General features: G+C 42.3%; 1 protein-coding gene across 2 annotated transcripts in view; it reads right to left on the bottom strand.

Annotated features, from left to right (window-relative positions):
- Positions 1–20238, bottom strand: part of LOC124071751 (peroxidasin) — a 50520-nt gene extending 30282 nt beyond the window's left edge. Inside the window, exons 1-5 of one of the 2 annotated variants that reach the window (XM_046412612.1) lie at positions 19982–20238; positions 8148–8219; positions 6464–6535; positions 3392–3463; positions 1081–1152 (exon numbers count right to left, since the gene is read on the bottom strand). In XM_046412612.1, the coding sequence (XP_046268568.1) occupies positions 1081–1152; positions 3392–3463; positions 6464–6535; positions 8148–8219; positions 19982–20166 (473 nt within the window). In that variant the 5' untranslated portion in view covers positions 20167–20238. The remainder of the gene's footprint in view (positions 1–1080; positions 1153–3391; positions 3464–6463; positions 6536–8147; positions 8220–19981) is intronic. The other variant, XM_046412613.1, reaches the window with a different exon arrangement.
- Between the last annotated feature and the right edge of the window lie 1584 nt (positions 20239–21822).

Genomic DNA, 21822 nt, shown 5'->3' with positions numbered 1-21822 from the left:
CAACAAATATTACTGTAATTCTATAACAGAATCTAGTAAAAATGAGTGATCTGTGATGAACACTATGTTCAGAGTTGTATTCCTATCAGTGACTGCAATCAGCTCAGCTTTGCGTTTAATGAGGCCAAGATGTGTTCTCAGTGACTGACATGAAAGTTGTGATCTTAATTCCTCCTTGGTTTATTTTGATTGTCCCAATGTGAGTACTTCTGGAAGCAGTATAATTAGAAAAAAAAAAACAAACAAAACAAAACCGACAATAACGTATGCTGGTACATTTCCTAATAGAAGTCTGTTAAACGACTCAACTCGAGCTGTCTGTTCCACAAATAAAGAACAGAATGAAGGGAGCACTTACATCATTTCACTGCTCGAACAGGGCAAACAAAATTAGCCTCATGGGAACTTAAATAGAAGTCAGAGATCAACTTCCAGAATGTGCTATCATCACTATATTATAGTTTGAAGCAACAACAAACCAACAGTAAGCCTCAGAGGCTTGTTAGGAGGCATTTGGCCGCATGGATTTATTAACCACGACGGCCATTTTCCTCTGATGTCATGATCAGAGCGGGAAGTCATGCTGCTGTGTTCCAGGCAAACAACGAATAGTGAAACCTGGAGGGAAATCCGGACATATTTAAACATAAAACCAAATATTTGATAAGCCATTAGCTGCTGGGTTATCAAATACCTCAGGAAGCTGCGCTGGAGTGAACAGCCCAATCGCTTAACATGGCCGCTCTGTGGTGCTTATGCTTCTAGTATCTCCTCACCTCCAGGTCGCTTCCGTAAGCTCTTGTCACTCACCTTTAACCACCGTACATATTTTTTTACGAAATAAGGTCCCAAGGTGACCCAACAGACAGAGAGGGTCTGTTGGATTGATAAGCAATTTTCACTTGCTTATCAATCGATAAGCAGTGAAAATTGTAAGAAATTGTCATATTCCCTACATTTATATGACTTGCGACTTTGAACACAGCGGTATGATATTATCCCAGCATCTGACCTAGGATTGGGCTTTAGCTGTGTATATTTTAAGAATCTTGGGCAAAAGGTCACGCAGGGTGAACTTACAGTCGTTCCAGCTTTGGTAGGTGAGTGAATGATTCAGGTTCCAAAGACTCGATGTTGTTGAAGTGCAGGTACCTGGAGAAGAACAAAGTGTAGACAAAGCACAGTAAAACTGGATTAGGGCTCCCTGTCTGACTATATCTAATTTCATTTTCCTAGCAGGCTCTAAGAGGTGAGTAAATGAGAGCACTACAGCATCCCTCAGTGGTCCCTGTTCACCTGTCCACCCCTGGCACTTCATATACTTGAAATAACTGTATCAGAAAAGGTGATATGTCGCTCTAAATGAATGCAGATAGACTGCAGGAATTTGCACATCAGGCATTTAGGTTAGACAGTTGATATACATGGTCTGAAAATCGGTGGCTGAGTCTGAAATGAGATTGCCCACAGGTGAAAAGCAAGCACAACGATTATCTAGTGGAACACACACAATTTATGCTCAGCCTTTGAGCTGAGAAAACATAAATCGAAGCGTATGTTAACAAATAAAAGGCTGGGGAAATGAAAGCCAACTGATGGCTGGTAACTGTAAGGCTTCAGTTGGGTATCTGCAGGGAAAGCAACAGTCAAAGCAGCTGCAGCAGTGAAACAGACAGACAGAGACACACTAAAGCAGCTTAGAATGTATAATAAAATGCAAGTTTCCTCTAGATGTCTTCCACATAAGAAAATCTGTTTTAGTTTTTGTCTGCAAGTCACCTTAACTGTTGATTGTGAGCTGTATTTTTACAAGCTGTACTGGACATCCAACATTATGTCTTTGGGTGTTGCCTAAAATATGTGTTGTACAGGGGCCAGATTAGAAAAACACAACACAGTCCAGGCAAGCGACAGACAGAAAGTTTTAATGAAGCCAACAGTAAACCCCTCTCTTTAGGATGAATCAGCATCCCACACCAGTTATTCTATTGTACTTTCAATGCTATTTGTGATTCAGTGTAGCTGTTTGCTTGGTCTTAAGCGCGTAAAGGGGACTAGGAGACTTCCTTTGTATTGTCCTTTGTATTGTAAAGCTGTGATGCGCTGTGTTCCTCCTGTGCTACCTGACAAATTCACAGTATGCTGCTAAAACATCAGCAGGTGAATGGTGGTGGTGGATCACATGGAAATGTAAGAGCATAGGACTCTGGAGCTGTTTACCCCCCACCCCCCCCAAAGAAACAAGTGACTTCAAGTTTTGGCCTCTGTTGCCCAGTGGGGATGTAGAAGAACTATTAAAATGTATGCTGCCTGGCTCAGAACTTGTCACCCGCATATAAAACCTTTCATTATTGTAGCAAAATCCAAAACAGCTGGCAGGCACAGAGCCTGATGTTGGAACTGGTTACACTTGCTGAATTAGCCATTTGTTCTCTGTTCTCCTCCAAGAGAAAGCCTCATTTGCAAAGGAAAAGGTGAGTGGCAGCCATATTGGTTGTGATAATGTCATACTGGCTTACCAACAAACTACAGGCATCATGGCTGCTAACAATGGACACAGAAATTGGATTACTATTCTAAAGACACATACTTATAACATCAGTCAACAAATGCTGTTATTTCTTGTCAAACATGCAAGTATAAAGATAAAAAAGAGACAGAATTTTGCTGTAAAAGTAGAACAATACTAAGAACTTTCTGAGAAGACTCACAGGAAGCAGATGAATTTTATCACACAGACTAAACAAACTTAATGCACTGAAAGTATCTCACAAATAAACACTCAGAGCAGATTAGGGCACATCAGAGCTGAGGAGTGGATCCCGCAGTAGCACGACAGATGCAATGCAGGTCAGATTTTCTAAAAACAGGAGCTCTGACTCCAGCAACAACAACACCGCGAGCAGCGCAAGGCTAGATGTCATGCTCTTAGCTTCACGCAGGGGTGGCGCGTTATCTGTCATCCTGATCACAAGACATGCGACTCATGCACAAGGGTCAAAGAGTGTCAGCGCGGCACACAAGGGTGGGTGCACACACGGCATGCAGGGTGGAGAAGTGGATAAAGGGGCGCATGTGTGTGTGTGTGTGTGTCATTGTGATGAAAATTAACTGAACAGAGCTATCATGATACCTGTGTGAGGCCTACACAGTCATGTCACAAAGCATTCAAAACAGCTCAAAGATTGTTGCAAACATCTGTGACATGCTGGACACTATGAGATCACATGACTTAGCTCACATATCGCTCATGACCATGTAGACCGTGCAAGGCTTCATGCATTGTTTAAAGCAATCAGGTGTGTGTGTGTGTGGGTGTGTGTGTGTGTGTGTGTGTGTGGGGGGGGGGGGGTTCAGAGGGAAAAGGTTGATGAAGAAGTTGGTCACTTACAGTTGCTCAAGAGAGACAAGCCCCTTAAATGCTTGTCTGTCAATTGATTGGATTTCATTCTTGTACAAATAGCTGAAAGAAGAAATAATCAGGAACATTAGTAACACACACACACACACACACTCCCACAAGATCATCTGGATTCTGCTTGGTTATTATGAAAGAGAGTCGGAAGGATCTGATCAACGACTGTTTAGTTAACCTCTAAAAAGGTGTGTGTTGTGCAACTACTAACACAGTGCATTTACTGTAGATGGCTGTTGAGGTATGTGCTGCACTCCTCTGCTGCATGGACAGGACTAACTGTAGTTATGAGCAGAGGAGGCTCTCTTCAGCGGTTGGACATAAAACTTGGTGCACAATCAAAACATAAAGTGAGCATATACTTTTGAGAATGCAGTGTTTATACACAGTGTGTTCTCTCTGTGGCTACATTTGGAGAAATTAGACCCACACCATGTTCCCAAAGACAGCAGTGGACAGTGCAGTATGTGAAGGAACATCTGGCATTTGGTGATTTGGTGAAACTATCCTAAACTGTCAATCAAATCAATATGAGCAATAATCAAGCAAGTTAACATAACTTATTTGGACATTCACTTAAGAGTCCTAATATCTGATTGCATACTTTACATTCACACTACAAGGAGATAATGGAACACCTTAAAGAAAAGCATGGAAATATAGCCGTTAAGATGGTGCATGCATCAAAGAAAAATCATCATGGTCAGTGGACAAACAGTATATGACATCATAAATTCCTCATGTGTCAGATCTTTCCTCCATGTGTCTCCACTTCTTCAGTGACGTGGACATTTGAACCTGAAACAGACTGAAGTGATACGCAGCCCGTATAGGCTCAACATGGTATTTTAGCTCACTGAAAGACAAACACCCTCGACGTGTGCATGTTTTCCCTCCATCATACATGCCGAAGAAACGTGATACTGGAAAAGCAATGGCTTCCAGCTGTGTGCCCTTTTGTCTCCCATCTCTCTATTTCTCTTTCCACCGTTGCACTCGTGATGAGACGTGATGAGAGATACAGATCTCTCTCCACAGCAGAAGTGACGCAACGTATGGAACAAAAAACATCCTCTTTTTATCACGCCTTTCTCAACGTTATCTGTGCTATCACATTTCTCGCCGCGATAGAGTTACACAAGGTTAATTCGTACTAATTCATAATAGAACCAGGAATAGAAGAACACCAAAGAACACAACGAATCCAGATTAATTTTATAAATTTGCGTCAAGCAATAAGACAATGGGTACAGCAAAAGTCTTTAAAAGTTGGATGTGAATGGATTGCAATACAACATTTGTAATTTACGAGCATCTCCTGAAAGTACCACATGGAGTGCAGTTTGCAAAGATAAGAAGGCAGTCCGGCTTGAGGACAGTTTTTGTCCTTTTAAGGGACAGGAGTGACGATAAACAGCAGCAAGTTAGATGTTTCTGACACTTAATAGATCGCAGGCTCGGCCTCATTCGCAGAATCGTCACACCTCTACCTCAAATCCACAAAGTACACAGCCACAGAGAAATGACACTGCCTTCATGTTCCGGTCGAACAATGAAACCACTGACAACAGACCAAAGCTGTCATTATTAAATTTCCATGCATGGAAATTGTGGTCTTCACTTCATTGACCAGATATTACTGGCACTTCAACAGCGAGAAAATATGTCCTGTCGAGACCCAGGAGGATTTCCCCTGACTGCGGCTGATCATTTCATTTAATGATCCATGTCGCTACTCACAAACGCTTTATACAAACTAGCTGCTTACTGAAGACAACTTGCATTCATGTGCTTTAAAGAATATATAAAATGTCCCTATAATAAACACACTGACAATTACAGACAGATGCAACTGAATAATTGGAAAAGGATAAAATAAAAGGTTCCCACAAAGGGGAAGCTTGACCTCTGTTTGACTTGTTTATGGAGGTGGTCGTGGGAGTGGGGTGTGTGTGTGTGTGTGTGTGTGGGGGGGGGGGGGGTTTATATAGACAGCCACTGGGCAGTTAGGTTTGGAGTGTATGAAAGATGACAGGAGTGAACTTTACTGAGGTCCAAAGGAAGTGAGGAGGTGAGACGAGATACGATCTGCCCTCCAGCTATAGAACACAGAACCAGCAGGAAGAGAGAGAGGTGTGTGTGTGTGTGTGTGTGTGTGTGTGTGTGTGTGTATGGGGGGCGGCACCTCACAGTGATCACAAAGGTTGGTGCAGGCTTTAGATCAACTCTGCTTTAAAGTGAGAGGGGCTCTGTAATTAAAATAGTTACTAAACAGCTATAGGATTTAATTACATCATAAAGAGCGTGTTGATGTGTGTTGGAAGGCTGAATGACAGATAAGCCTACCAGTCCCTTCTACTCACCCCTCCTCCCCTGCCTCTTATCGAGTACGTAACTCTACTTATTTCCACAGGTCTTTATCTGTGGTCCCTGATCAGTGTGTTTTGTCTTTATCAGCAGACTCACGCAGACGACTATCGTCGCCTAATGAAACAACACAAAACAAGCTGCCGTGTTTGGTCTCCAAACGTCTCACCAAACAAACAAAAAAAAAAGAAAAAAAACCCATACGAAGCAGATTAAATATGCCCTTCACCGTCTTTGTCTCGACATCAGAACAGCGTCTGCAGGTCTGTCGGAGATCAGAGCGTACGTATCCAACAGACGGTGAGGCCGGAGGGATGATGATCTAAGTGACTAACAAAGTGAGAGACCCTGAGGCTACACGCGTCTCGAATGTCTGTTCTCAACTGTGCCTCCGGGTCAAAACTTCCAGACGCATAAGTACAGGGGATCAGACCGAGGGAGACTTTTCATTGATGTACTTTCCGTGCACTGCACTGATACATTTTCACTGACGGAGCAGTCTAGCAGAATCAGCTGTCTTAGGACGTGTCTCACCATGCTTCCTCTTGCACTGACTGAACAGAGGGTGAGGTGAACAGTGTCCATTGACCTGTAAAGGCTGACAGAACAAAGATACTGCAAGTCTCAATAGCTATTGCTGGAGCTCAAAAGAAAAACAAAACTGACATGAAGGCAACTCACAGATATTTGAGGTTTTCCAGGTCTTCGAATGCCCCCCTGGGGATCCTTCGTATATGATTGTTGTTAAGGAGGCTGTGGAGTAAAGAAATCATTTCGTTATCGTTATTTTGTGGGAACAGGACAGACAGTGAGTTTCTTCTTGATTAACTCTAAATGCAGTTCACTATGACTCAGTCACAAGGGCTGTGATTTCCTTTTCTTGTGGGTTGTGATCATGAAGCAAAACTAGAGATAGACTGATTACTGATATTCATCATCATTATTTTTTTTTGATCCGCATTCTATTTGTCTGGTTGCTGGTAAAATAAATCAATTTAAAAATAACTGTTTATACACGAGCTGCGGGATTTTCTTCCGGTGAAGCCAGTGCTTTCAGGAACAGAAAATGCCATGTTTTGCTCATATTTTATATTTCATTTTACAGTCTTATTCTGTAAAACTGCATTGTTCATATTTGCCTTCTTGTATTCTGTTACCCTTCTGCCATCGCTGTGGAGAAAAGTCAGTCATCTGCTTCATGTGGGGGTTACTTAACATTCCATCAGTCATTATTCTAAATTTTAACACTGATTATGACTAAGCTGTGCTGATATCTGCCCTGAAAAGACAAACAGGTCTATGTCAATGTTTAGCATAGAGCTATTTGCGTTATTTTCTGCTAAACAAATGTCAAAAAACTGCAAGCTTGTGAGTGTCGTGGCCTAACATGAGGGAATACAAAGAGCTCTCCTCTTTAGAGGACATTACAGACATATTTCTGTCTGCACAACAGTAATACTGGACATGTTGCTGTACTTCAAAGACTGACAGACTTCAGGATATGTTATTGCTCAGTCTGTGGAACTGCAGCCTGAAACCATGAAGGATATAAAGCCGTCAACAGTCCGCATGGCTGGCTGGCTGGCTGGACTTTTCTCCAGCCTTAAGGCACTTTTCTCCACTTTGAACCAAAATCCAAACCATTATATCCATACTCTGCACATTCTCATGTTTATTAACTGCCAGTGTTATGTAACTGGATCTACACAGTTTTGTTTTCGACATTATGCTAAAAATTCCCCTCCAAGCGGGCACGGATGAGAAAGCATCTCAGTAATGTTTGCAAATATTTGAATGAGGTGAGGTTTGTTTGATTTATTCTAGCAGTCAGCTGAACAGCCCAAAATGTGGCCCGTCAACGTACTGATATGGTTACACAGGCTAAAGCGTGCGCACATATCTTCAGAATTCAGAGATGGCTGCTAAACTGATACCCTGCCAATGAAAAATACAAACTCTATGCTTTATTAGCTTAGCAATGTACCATCTAGCAGGCTGGACATATGATAAATGGTCCTGTGGGTGGAAGTGGAAAAATAAATTCCTCACAGATTACGAGCTGACCTACATGTGTGAAAGCACAGCTGAACAGAGCAAGAATTCGTCTGTGTGTGTGTGTGTGTGTGTAACACAAACAGGACTTTCTAGGGAAGGGAAGTGACAATCATTCTGCAGACTGCTGTCTTAAGGAAACAGGCTAAATTCATTTTCTAAAGGAGTCTTCTTGAGGTGCTGAAATTTGTTACCAGCAGGATGTCATTAATATTAAATATTAATTAGGAAACATATCAAAAGAGAGTTTACACTCCAAGTACAACAGTCCTACAACAGTTCATTATGGGGCAGAGCGGGGACAAAGACTTACAGTGTGTTGAGGTTCTTTAATCGTCTGAAGGAACCCGGTTGTAAATCCTTGATTTTGTTGAACCTCAGATCTCTGTGGAAGAAACAGAAGGATATATATTTATATGAAGTAAAGTATATCATGAAGCATAGTACAGATTTCTCAATGTGTAGAAAGCAGTGCAGTCCAGAGCTGAAGGATAATTGGACACATTACTCATCTCACAGGAATGCCTTTGTCAAGCTTTAATCATGGGGGCAGATTTATATAACATTTGCCCCAAAGACAACAATCACAAGGCCAGTCGCAGCAGTCAGCAGGTTTCGCCAGCTTTTGCCTTTAACTTCATAATCTGAAGGGGCTGTGCAATGAGAACAATACAGCCTGACGTGACACTAATCACTCTTGGTCTTACAGCAAATGACTTGAAGTGTCATGAAAGTGACAAGGTAAAGACCTTAATCCTGCGTTTAGCCCCGTCAAGGTGAAATCTTTGTTAACCCCAATGCGGCCGCTGTGTCAAACTGGAGCATTACATCTCAACAGTGATGTGTTTGTAGTACGTAGGCCCTAAGTTATCCGACCTTCAGCTGAGTCATTGGCTAAACGTATTTTCACAAGATAAATCCTGCAAGTGGAACCAGCCGTTGGTATGACGAGCCGCATCAGTCCCCACTGTTCTTTACTGCTGCATTAACCCACAACAGCCACGGCAGACAGTCGTGAATGAAAAACTAGGGATGAGTTTTATTCGACCGCACAATTAAACATTGCTAACCTTGCTAGTCGGAACCCGGAAACACGACTAAAACCACTCTGAGTTTTTCTCATGCCTTCCTAGTCAAACGTTGCTTTATCAACTCAAGTTATTGCTTCATGCTTGTATGCCTCCACAGTTGACATCCACGTCTGTGCAGTTTCATATATGTAACGACTGACAGGATCAACAACACATCGCCTGAACATCAATATCATCAAACCAATGAACTTACAATGCTTCAACAACCGAATCTGATATAAAGAAGCTACAGACAAGCGTCAGCGTCACAGTCTGCTGAATGACGGGACAGAAAACATAACATAAGCAAACATAACATACAGTGAAGCAGACCTTTGACCTTTTTGTACCTTTTTGACTACTGCATCAAATTTGAGACAAACAAGACATGAAAATTGCTCCGTTACTAACAATGTTAATAAACTAACTGTTCTCTCTAAGATGTTACAATAATGTACTGACTGTCTACCTTTTTTAAGTACTTTTTTAAGCTCTGTGATTAAGTTCACCCAATAAAAATGCAGCTACTAGAATATTATATTATAACAATGTGCAGGATTTTTTGTTACACTGAATATTGTTTTAACTTTATTTAACTTTTAGGCTGTCAGTTTCAGATGGCTGCAGTATTTCTTCAGGCGACATTTGACCTCACAGAATAAATTGGGCTCAATTTTGGGTGTTTTCATACCTTTAAGTTCAAAGTTCCGTCTTAACAACAACATCCCTATTGAAAAGACTTCCAGTCAGAGAAATAAAGAGAGACTTTGGGTGGAACCACACAGCTGATTTATAACTGATCTGAGGACAGGGAGAACTACATCGAGCTTTCTCCTCTTGAAAGCTCAACTCCCCCAGTAACAGCTTGGACTGTCTACCAACATTCTTGTTAGCCGATGACCTTACAAAGTAAATACTGTGAGACTAGGTCACACAGACATCACGTACTTCACTGATTATGCAAGACTGTTATGATGCCAGGATGATGAGAACCTTGAGATCAGCCTTTTCTTCACTTTAGAGGGAAAAAAAAACCTTTTTACCTTTGCTCTTTGTCTGCTTAATGATGTCTGACACATCCTTTCATACTATATCCATCTCTAGCATACAGATTTAATTTAGATGCCGTATTTAACCATTAGCTTAGCCTTCATCTTGTCTATTTCCCTTTCGGCTCAACAGGCAATGGAGCATGAAGTTAGACGTTGCTGAGTTTTGGCTTTCTAATATTTCTGTGAAAATGTGGGCCAAATAATAAAGTCAACTGATTTCATAGCCAGTGAAATGTTTATGGGTCATTCGCTGTGTAAAAGCCCTCACATATGGATCCAATCAGAAGAAGTCCAACTTTTTCATATGCTGACTTCCTTTCATATAGGCTGCGAGCGAGGGCGAGAATACACTCGCAGAGCTTTTCTGAAGCTGACACGCTTCGTGTGGATCGTCCCACAGCTCCGGTGACACTGTTGTTTCTGGAGCCGCCTTCACTGTATCAGGATCTTCATTAAGCTCTTACTGTCAAGACGTCAGAATGAAATTGGATCACTGCTTATCGCAATTTTAAAAATGAAACTGCAGTGTCTGAACTATGGCCTGACAAAACTATAAAACCTCATAATCAGTGCTCAACATCAGCAGGTCTGGTGCATTTGGAGCACTAAGAAAATGAGCGTTTTAAATAGAGAGAGGGCCGAAGAACAGGGATGAGTGCAGCTTGAAGAGGGAAAACTATTTGTCCTGACATGCCGAGACAGGGGCTATCCTACCTAACTGCCTCCAGCTCTGAGGGATGAAGGCATGAGGAGGAGGAGGAGGAGAAGGTAAAAGAGGAAGGCAGGGTTTACGTGCTGGTTGAGGCAGCACCCATCTCAGGTGCATACATGAACAGTTCCGATTCCTGCAGAGAGGAGTCCGAAGTCCTACCTTGACCTGGCTAAAACAACCTCCTCTACACCAGTGATCATCGACTGGTGGCCCACAAGACACATTCATAGAAGATTAACCATATTAACCACCAGTGGAAGAGCCCCTGCTACTCCCCGTCAGACCACCTGGCTCCCAGTCCGACCAGTCCCTAAAGCTGGTCTGACTACAGGAGCAGGTCACTAAGCTTGTCTATCAGACCCAAGAGGGGTCACTTTGGTTTCATTTTAGTTGGCCAACGGTTATACTGAGTCCCAAACGAGTATTTTTGCTTGCTTGCTGAGATCCTGAAGTTTTCGTTGAGATAAGGACTCATTCACTAGTTGAACTGTCAGTTCTGTATTGAGCACTGAGAAATGGACTTCACATGTTTTGTTCATATTGATATGAGCTTATAAAAATAACATCAATGTGTAAGGAAGTTCAGGTATTAAAGGGTTGATCAAACTGTGAAAGTCTCGCCCCACACTGATTGCTCTGAAAAACTCAGGCCCTTAAACAAATATATCTGATGACTCCTGCCCTGCACACAGCTTATTATGGACTAACAACTCACCTGACTTGTGGTTATGTTATTTTGGCTTTCTGTGTGTGTGTGTGTGTGTGTGTGTGTGTCTCAGACTCACATCATGGCAGAGCTGTTTCTTTGTAGAGAAGGCTAAATAAGGTCGAGCAGACTGTTGCCTGTGGCAGCAGGGTGTGTTCAAAGCGTCAGCTGTCGATGGAAGTTAAGGAGAGGCTCAGTGTCCTCGAAGTATTGGAACCGAAATCAGCGCCGAGGTGTTCTGCTGTTGGTGCTCTCAGGCCCGTATTTAGTGAGACTGTTATATTTATACTGCCAGTTATTTATCGGTATGTGTGAAGTTACAGCCAATAAAGAGAGCTGATAATATGAAGCCAAATTTCTGTCACTGACCTAGACAGCATATACACACTCTGACGCAGTAGGTCGTCCATCTTTGCTCACAAGGTGCACTTATTGGCCTCTGGTGTGCATAAGCTACAGGTACATTATCGGTTACATTTTTGGCACTGGCTGTGAGAAGGAAGTAATTATCAGTTATGGGTGTCAGCTGAAAGTAAGTGTACTACAGTCTGTACTGTGTGTTTATGTGAGTGATTTTTTTTTTTTTTGATCTGCAGATCTGTTAATAAAACAGATGTGTGTGTCTAACCCCGACCCTGCCCATCCATCATAAGCCAGAGACAGTGAGTTGTCTCACAAACACTTCATCCCCTCTTCAGAGCAATAAGTGCTTAAAGATGCTAATTCTTAAGATCTGCATGGACACCATCGCTCAAAACCCACAATTGTTTCAGCACTATTAAACAGAAGCAGTGGGTGCTTTGACAGAGGGACAGAGATGGTCCATAAAGCTGCTTTGTTTATCATTTAGGAAGAAAAGCAGTAGAGGAGAGTGAGTCAGTGCAAAAAATACAGGAAGAAGGACTTTTAGTAAACAAGCCGTCCATGAGACGTTCTCAGGCAAATAGAGACCGCTGGGACGTTGTCACATTAAATGAGCACAGGCTGTGGAACATCTAATGATATTTGTTCCGGGACGTATTAAATAAGTCTGTTCACTCCCATGAATGTGTTTTGATGGCACTGAGTCAGAGGGCACAATAAAACAGCAAGGTTAGCAACCCCACAGAGAGGCCGAAAGACTTAAAGACTGAAAGTGAACAGCTTCCTTAGCTCAGTAACGAAGGAATAATGGAAGCTGAACAATAACAGCACCGATACAGTGAGGGCAGAACAAAAGATGAGTTGATTTCTTTTGGAACACAAAGGACTTTGTCATTATCCCACACAGGATGGTGGGCCCGTAATTTAACATGCCGTGCTGATAACAACAGAGCAAAGGGAAGTTTTAAATAAAAAATGAAAATAGCCCAGAGAGAGCTTTGTACTGTGCTTTTCAAGAGACTGAATGCACGATTTTACCACTTGGTTCCTTTGTGCAGTGCAGCTTTTGGCACACACTAAGCCTTACATTTCTCAAAAGATAATTAGAGTGACCTATTTAGACAAGACAATACTGACTGACTATCTGCCTGCAGTGTTTTGGGCACACTGTGTCTGAGAGAACTGTAGGTCCAGTGAGTGCACTAAAGCAGGACAATTAAACTACTTATTAGGGCTGTGTGTTGACAAGAATCTGCTGTTACAATAACGCGTCACGATACGATCACGATAAATCAGAGCCAATGAATTGAGGCCATAATACAAATACAGACTAGAGGGCCAAACGTGTCATGTGTGGATGTTTGTACAGTTTCCGGGGCAGACAACACAACTGCAACAGGGAAAAAGTCTCCAGATTTGAACTCTTTAATAAACTTTATTGAAGCTGAGGAGTATTAAAACATCCATCTTTGCACTCTAAACGTTGCCATTTCTGTGGTTGTGAGCGTCTTTTAGGATACATAATCAGTATTGGCCATTAGAAGCAGTTAATTATTGGTTAATGGTAATGATGGAAAAATGTTTTGTGCTTCTCCATAACTGCAACATCATTAAAAGTCATTTAATGGCAGTCTTTGCCCCAAGCTCCCATCATTTGGTAACTGGGCTACAACTAACAATTATTTTCAATTACTATCAATTAACCCGCTGATAATTTTCACGATTAACCGATTAATTGACTAGTGATGACTGAGGTAAATTATCAGACCCCTCTTTGCATGGACAACAGTAAAACTGACAAGCCAGACACCTCCGAGGTTTGACACACACACTCTGTGAGAGCGAGTGAACATCTCTACACGAACACATCGCTAAAGTCAGACACAACAACGCTGCACTGGTTAGGGTTCTAAACTGAGATGTCCGTCCAAGTTTCAATGATTCCACATGGGAAATCATTCTGTCCGCTTGATAAGAAGCGTACACCTCATATATCCACTGGCTTCACTTACAAACTTTCCTGCCAACATTTTCACTCGTCAGACAGAAGAGTTTTGATGTGGACAACAGAGCTGGATCGATTCGCCATTGCAGAGGCTAAAATCAAGACTTCTGCATCAACGCTGCTGACAGTCAGTATGTTTCCTACAGCTGTTTAAAACCTTAACGTTTTCTCGTGTAACGATCACTTTAACACAGATAGTAAAACCTCATATTATTAAATGATGCTCCAGAAGAGCCACAGCTCTGTGTGCTTTTTAATCATTACACATGATCTCACATTTGCATTTTGATGATTAGCTGTCCCGCACAGGTTAACAATGCTGCTCTAGTGTGTGGAGTGATTTGAACTTGAGCTCTCTACCAGTCCAGCACCAAAACAGTAAAGGTTGTGAGGAGGAAGCTGATGGGAAAACCTGCAGAGAACAGTGAAACTGCACTGCCAGAATCACACAGCTCCAGTGTAGCACAGCGAACAGGCGAGGCACAAGACCTACTTTCAGCAACAGTATAAATCCTGCATGTAATTGTGTGTAACTAAGTGTAATATGGCCAACACCAGCCTCAGGAATAGCAGACAGTGTCAATAAACATGCAATATGCAACATGTGCACGCTTTTAGATTCATAGAGACAAAAATGATCAACAAATCATGGTTAAAAGAGCTAAATGTTACACTGAATCCACGTGTTGTTTGTGGCTCAACTCTGACCATAGCTGTGATGTAGTCAGTGGTCAGAAACTACTGCCTCACAGTAAGTGGCATCCGAGCTGGAGTGCACTTACTGATTAATCAACCACCCTCACAGAACTAGCAGCAAAAACAATCTGTCACTGCCACTGATCTGAAGCCAGGGCATCTCACATCCATTCTGAATGGTTCTGTGTATTCACAAAGCTAACAAAAATATGATGCTGAGCTGTGCAAGTGGGGACCATGGCTGCAAGGGAAATTTCAGAGGAGTTTTCTGTAAATTCTTGTCTGAGCCTGGACGACGAGGGAACCTGGCCACTGCCCAAATCAACCAGCATCTGAGTGCCATGTGTGGACCTCTTCTCTCGTTCTCTCCCTCTCCATTCGAAAAGAGAGTCGTTTGGCTACGTGACACATGCCCAAGTGGGTCTGCCAAGGACTCTCGGCGTGCGTGAGTCATTCTTAGTGAAACAAGAACATGGCTGGCTCCTCCTTGCTTGGTTGAAGGAACAGTGAAGCAGGACCTCCAAACATGGCTGTGATGGTTCTCTGCAAAACACATCCTGTGTAAAAATGACAAGGATTTGCTTCTTGTGCTCTTCTTCTTCTGCTTGTGCAGACCAACTGCCTATCAAAATCCTACAGAGCCACAAGGATTTGGACCTGTAAAACTAAGGCTCATTCCAAATAATTTACGAAAATGAATAAAAGGAGAAGTGACACAAAACTAGGGCCCATTCTTTTTTAACTGAAGAGTAAAGGAAATTAATGACTATACGAGAAAGCTGACAGGCAAAAGAGACAACCAACCTCCAGTTGTTGTCATCCTTGGCCTTCAGCTGATGGGATTCAGAATTTTGTCACTTGCTTGACGTAATCTAAAACGTTACACTGCATTAACGCAGTAACACTCACAGTATTTAGTGTCTTAATTACTGTGCAAAATGAGGTTTGTGTCAGTGTTGATTAAGGATATATTATCCGTAACTAGTTTAGAGGAAATGTGAACCAGCGTTCAGCCAATATCACCAGCTGCCCTGCATTGGATGGGCACAGGAAGGGGCCAGTAGAGCTCCTTTCAATAACCATGTTGGACCCAATCGCCCTCTGCAAATGAGCAAAGCTTTGGGGATTTCTGGCTTTGCATTCCATAATGCTGCAGAGACTGAGCGCCTCACAAAGCCTGACTGCAGCAAATTCCACACAATGGAACCGCACTTTCCCTCCCTGACTCACCAACGCTGTCACTCCGTCAGACCAAGTCACAGTGAGCAGAGTGTTCAGACCCGGAATTAACATCGGCCCTGAGGGATCCCATCACAAGGGGACGGCTCTAAGTACGAGACCGAACACACACAAGATTCATCGGGATCAGACTGTTCAGATCACATTCAGAGGTGCTCATGTGACCACATTCTCACAGCGATGTGTACGCAGATGTGTCCTGGGCTACAATGAAGGTCCGTCTACTCAACCGTCCTCTGTGAAACAACAACAAGAAGCCACAACAACAGGCAAAATGGATTGTCAGACACACGAAACACACCGTCTGATTTCTGTTTGGTTCTCTGTAGTTCAAATTACCTGTCAGTCTTTCTCTGCAATCCAATTTAAATTTCATTCCTTATTATCTTTAATATTCAAATATTTAAAAAAATGAATTTATCCAATGATTAATATTTACTATGACTTATACACTGTACAGGTTTGTGCATTGCCAGTGCCAATATCAGCGTGTGTTTTTATACATTCCGTCCACTAGGGGGCTAGTCCACTAGGGATATTGCAAAATTAGAGGTAAAAGTTAGTCCACTGAACATGAGATTGTGGTTCAGAAAACGTTATCAGGCAACAGAGATATCAAAAGCATTTCATTTTCACATTCATAATAGAGGCAAAACTAAAAAAGGCCCAGCAGATCAAAGAAACAATGAATATTGCACACAAGTGTGTTTATCACCCTATAAGTTGTAAGGTTGTTGTTAGCGTGTTATCCCTGTAAACCCAGCATTAAATTAGCTACCTAGCTAATGCCAATTTCTCACAGTACATCACTTCATCCCAGCGCACTCCAGCGTCCCAAGGCCAAACCTTTGATTGTATGTAAAGATGCAGACAACACAAGAGCTCCCTGAAAGTATGCCAAATGTGAAAGATGGCAGCGCTCGTATCTGGGAGTGGGAGGAAGTGCAGGTGCCTCATCCATTTTTATATATGTCAATGGGCAAAAACAACAAAGGTAAGAATAATGTTTATTTCTTTGTTGCCCATAGACAAGGTCCCCTAGATTGCCTTAAAGAAATCAAAACTTTGCGAAACTCTGTCTACGACAAACACTAAATTATTTGGGCCTCCTTGTAAACTTGGCAACATCTAATTAATGTTATTCTTTGAGTAAAACACATCGTCTCCATTAATCCCAGTGATGTACATGGTTACAGTGGTTACACGGTCCACTTGTGATCGGATCAGCCAGGACACATGTCAATGCCACGTGTAAACATCCTCTAAGTTATTTAGACAGAGAACAGTGACTGACCGCTCACCAGCAGGTAGCCAGCCTCCCTGCACCCACAAACCCCAGATTACACTCACGATCTGGACACCGACTCGTGCCACATTCGCAGCCAACAGACACAGCTGCTGAGCTGAACAACCACTTAGTTTTAACTTCCTGCTAACCTGCGTGATATTTGAAAGACATCCAAACAGAGAACACAGGCCTACTGACTTGGAGACATAAAAATCCTCTGTTATCTGAAAAGCTTTGATACTGCATGTCATACAAAAGATATAAGACTCCAAGTCCAGCAAATCCTTGAGAAGATACGCAGCAGCATCATTACAGAGAGGAAACATAATTTACTGTCAGGCCTCAAACGGAAAGTCCTTGAAGAACCCCCCCCCCACGCTTCTTGGTCCAAGTGTCATGTAGAAAAGCTCTTGGCACAAAGCCCGTGGCCAATAGTGCTTCTGAGCCAGGACTTTTGATTCCCTACAAACATGAAGAGATCTTCTGGATTTCAAGGAGATGAAGACACCAACATTCAACATGTTAAACTGCTCAAAAAGTTTAGTCAGTTTAGCACCTTAGGTTTGCAAGCGAGCCAAAATATACCAATAAAAATACTACGAAATCAGGCTGGAGTATATTTTCATGTCAACCAACAAATACTGGATTTTGTTGATTATTTTGTCAATTAATCAATAACTTCTTTATTCTATACAATGTCAGAAAATATCTGGCAAAGTTCAAGATGAAGTCATCAAATGTATTGTTTTTTCCATAACCCCAAAATATTCACTTTATTGTCATAGAGGAGAAATATTTTTTTTCTTTTTTAATTCAATTAAATTATTATATAGCACAAATTCACAATAAAAGTTATCTCGTGACACTTTCCAATTTGAGCAGGTCTAGACCAAACTCTTTAATTAAACTGTAATATAGAGAACCCAACATTCCACCTTGAGCAAACACTTGGCGACAGTGGCGAGGAAGAACTGCCTTTTAGAAGGCAGAAATCTCAAAGTTTTTACTTTCCTCACACCAAATAATTGATTACCAAAACAAAACGTTATGGCTAACGTCACTGTCAGTGTGTAACTATGTTTTGTTGCCCAGCATAGCTTTGTATTAAGTTACACCACCTGTGCACAAAAAGGCTTATATGATGGATAATCTCACACGCTGATGGTATTATTATTTTACATTCCTAGAACGGCATGCTGCCAGGTGGAAGGAGGAATGCAATGACTCTACCTATACAGCAGCAAATAGCTACAGGTCAAGAGCCGACACAAGAAAAAAACTTCACTCTTCTTTTAATCCTGCAAAGCTCTCAGGCCCTTATCTGCTGCAATCTCGCTTAAAGCCAACCAAAAGAGAGAACTACACTTCACAGCAGAAGATATACACTGCCATGAACCTCTCAGTTATAAGCCATGTTTTCATTCCACTGTGACTACCATGCTATGAGGCTTAATTTCATCAGCCACAGCAAGCAGACCGCAAACTGCAACGCACAACCCTTTCTACCGTTAAGACATTCCTCTCAACGGCGAGCCTAAGTTCAGCGTAAAGGAGTATACCGCTGCAGATGACCGGAGATGTGCTGAACATTTTATCCAGCAGAATGAGGGCAGGAACCGCATTCATGTCCTGACATGACAGCCCAACAAGCGACAAGTGGCTGCAGCTTCAAAGCTCACCAGCATGAAGGCTTCTGGGAAACCGCAGCAGGCTCTCCTGCTCTGCTCGGACCTCGAACAGATTCAGACACATCCTACAGAAGACCTAAATAATGCTTTCATTGCTGTGATGAAGGGTGGACTTTCATCTTTCCTTTGAGGGTATTTGGGCAGGGGTGCACCACAGGCAAGGCTGCGGGCTGACCCCAAATGATGGAGGACAAGGCTAATTCTGAGTATGCTGTGGTGGCATACGGAGGCTGGCTGAGTTGTCCCTTTGTCCCCCCTGCTTACAGGCTCAATGAAGCTATTTATAGGCCCATGCATTATGGACTGAAATGCACAACAAGATTGCAGTGGCCAATTAAAGACAAAGGGTGCCACATATTAGGGGGGCGGGGGAGCTTGGACAGATCTGGAGCTCTGTGTTCTCTGAGAAACTGTAGCCAGCTCCATCAAAAAGGAAATTGTCTAGCTGGATGACTGCATCTGGGCGCTCCGGACAACCATGACACATTCGCAAGTGCTTGTCAAGTTAAGAAGCATTTCCTTCCTTTTCACCTCAGACGGAAAGTTGAACCTGTGCAACAAAACCCGTCCGAACACAATGACAGCTTTCCTGACTACAAGAGAAGGAAGCAGCTTCAGAAACAGCTCCACGTTGCGTCTCTGTATCGCAATGTGCTAAAACAATCCATTAGAAAAAGCAAGCCTATTGTTCATGTCTGACCCTGAATGAGGATCTTCCCTGGTAATTAAATGCACATTCTCCCAAAACCTGATAACACACACAGGGAAGTCTGCAGAACAAGACTGTGCTTTGGATATAATCTAATTGGACTGTCTCTCACTTCTAGTCTGACTGCATGTGTTTCATTAGAAGTCATTAAAGCATATCTCCATGAACACTCTCTGTGGCTCCTCACACGGACTCTCCCATGCTGGGAGCTGTGCTGAAGAGCCTAACCCTCCACATTGCTTACGGCTGACTTCACCAGCTGTGTGACCCTAAAAAGCCGTTTCATTAACCTCCACAGCCAACAGCTGAACTCACTGGCAGGTGTCATAACTTTGTGAAAACTTCCTGACACATTGTAATAACCTCTGCACCACCACAGGATCTATTTCCACAAGCCTTTTGTTTCAATTTCAACTTAAATCTGTGACTCGAGATCCAACAGTTGAATTTATTAACGCAGTTAATAGTTAACGCAAACAAATATACATCAGCCATGATAACATTACGGGGGCTTAAAATATGGAAACAAAACGCACAGACTTTCAGCATTCATCGCATTCTCGTGTAGTGTGCCCAGAGGCTTGGTTCCCGTTAGGTTTAAAGGGGAAAAGCTACTTACAGAATGGTAGTCTGAGGAGAAACTGCTGGTACGGCTTCCAGGTTTAGATGCATACATCTCACGGTGGTTCGGAAACATAAACAGCGACTCGGACAGCTGATAACAAACTGCGGTCCGCTTGCAAGCAGTAAGAAAGCCGCCGCGAGTATACACGGAGAGAAGAGCTGGCCAGCCCGCAGCGCCATTGCTAGCAGAGAGCCGAGCCGAGCACTGAGAGCCAGCTGCCCCACTCACACACACACACACACACACACACACACACACACACACACACACAGAGAGAGAGAGAGACCAACAGCGAGTTAGCTCAAGTGGGACGGAGAGGACACAGGGAGAGGGACAGACAGAGGGACAGACAGCGAAGCGGGCCAGTGTGTTACAAGCCTTCAGAAAGCCGAGTGAGGGAACAACTGTATCTACTCAGTGCCATTCAGTGAGTTGTCCTTAGCCGAGCCTTACAGCCCGCTGTACTCCGCAACTCTTCTGCTGCAGTCCATTTCAAAACTCGCCAGGCTACAGCGCCCCCCCTCCCAACCCGCCCCCAATATTTCCCACAATTTACAATTTAGAATAATAAGCGAAAAATTGTTGTAGCGCTAACAAATCTGCGCTGCTTGGAGACTTTTATTCCAAAATGTCCCGGAGGACACTGTGAGATTTTGGGTCAGAACACTTTAAAACCGTAGACATTTTGACTCACGTAGTTGTGCGATAGCATTACATTACATGAAGGTGTCTAAAACAAACAGAGAAGGGATACTCAGATCTTTCTGTGAAATAAACAGTCAAATAACCAAAGTGTAAAATTACTCTTAAAGTCCTGCACTAAAAACAAGAAGTAAAATGTGCTTCTATAACAACGAAAACGACTTGTTGTGCAGGCCTTTCTAAACTTTACTGTATGGCTTTTCAGTGTTATAGCTTAGCTGCTCAAAGTGGCGCTAAATCCAACTATTTTATACTTTTGGGCAGTGGTGGAATGTAATAAAATAAGCTATTTTCGAGGAACTTTACATTACTTGAGTGTTATTTTATGCTACTTTCTAATTGTCAACATTCCAGGGGGAAATGTTGTACTTTTCACCCCACTACACATATCTGAGAGCTCTCACTTTTCAGATTTAGATTAATTCTCCCCACACCGCTGTTTTGGGGTACTTTAATACATGCAAAGCCAAAGTAAGTTGCCCTAATCTAATGGAATAAAAAGTATTTGCCTCTGAATTGTCATTAAGTAGAGGTATAAAGTAGTATAAAACATTCATATGAAGTACAAATGGGCCTCTGAATAATCAATACTAGCTTCCTTGAAAGATTGTTCCAGTACAGAACGTCTGCTCACAGTTATGTCAACACAAAAATAGAAAAGCTAAGCAAAGCAGAATTACAGTAATAAGTACAAGATGTTACCGTAAACTGACAGGATCACAGGAACACAGGATCTTACTGTAAAATGACAGTGTATTGGTAAGCAGAAATAGTACTGTAAGGGATGAGGTGGATTTGTAGAGTTTTGAGTTCTACGTTCTGAGTTTTGAAAAAAAATTTCAAGTTTCTAATTAATCATTAATCTTGTAATTAACATTCTACCTCATAAGCTTGTAGAATAAAGATTCTTTATTGTCACTGTACAGAACATTCTACAAAACTATGCTACTCCAGTGACCTAAAAATTCAGAAAACTATTGTGGTCCTCAGTGTTAGCTTGTGAATGGTTTGGGTTTGCTGCCACCTGCTGTTGGGTGTAGAAATAACACAATACAAGGGAGGTAAACGTACACGACTGAGATAGGCTGTGTGGTTTTTATCTGATATGTCATCTCACGGAATGTTATAGCATC

The sequence above is a fragment of the Scatophagus argus genome, chromosome 15 (assembly GCF_020382885.2).
Source record: "Scatophagus argus isolate fScaArg1 chromosome 15, fScaArg1.pri, whole genome shotgun sequence".
Lineage (NCBI taxonomy): Eukaryota > Metazoa > Chordata > Actinopteri > Scatophagidae > Scatophagus > Scatophagus argus.
This window is presented reverse-complemented; position numbering and strand designations above follow the sequence as displayed.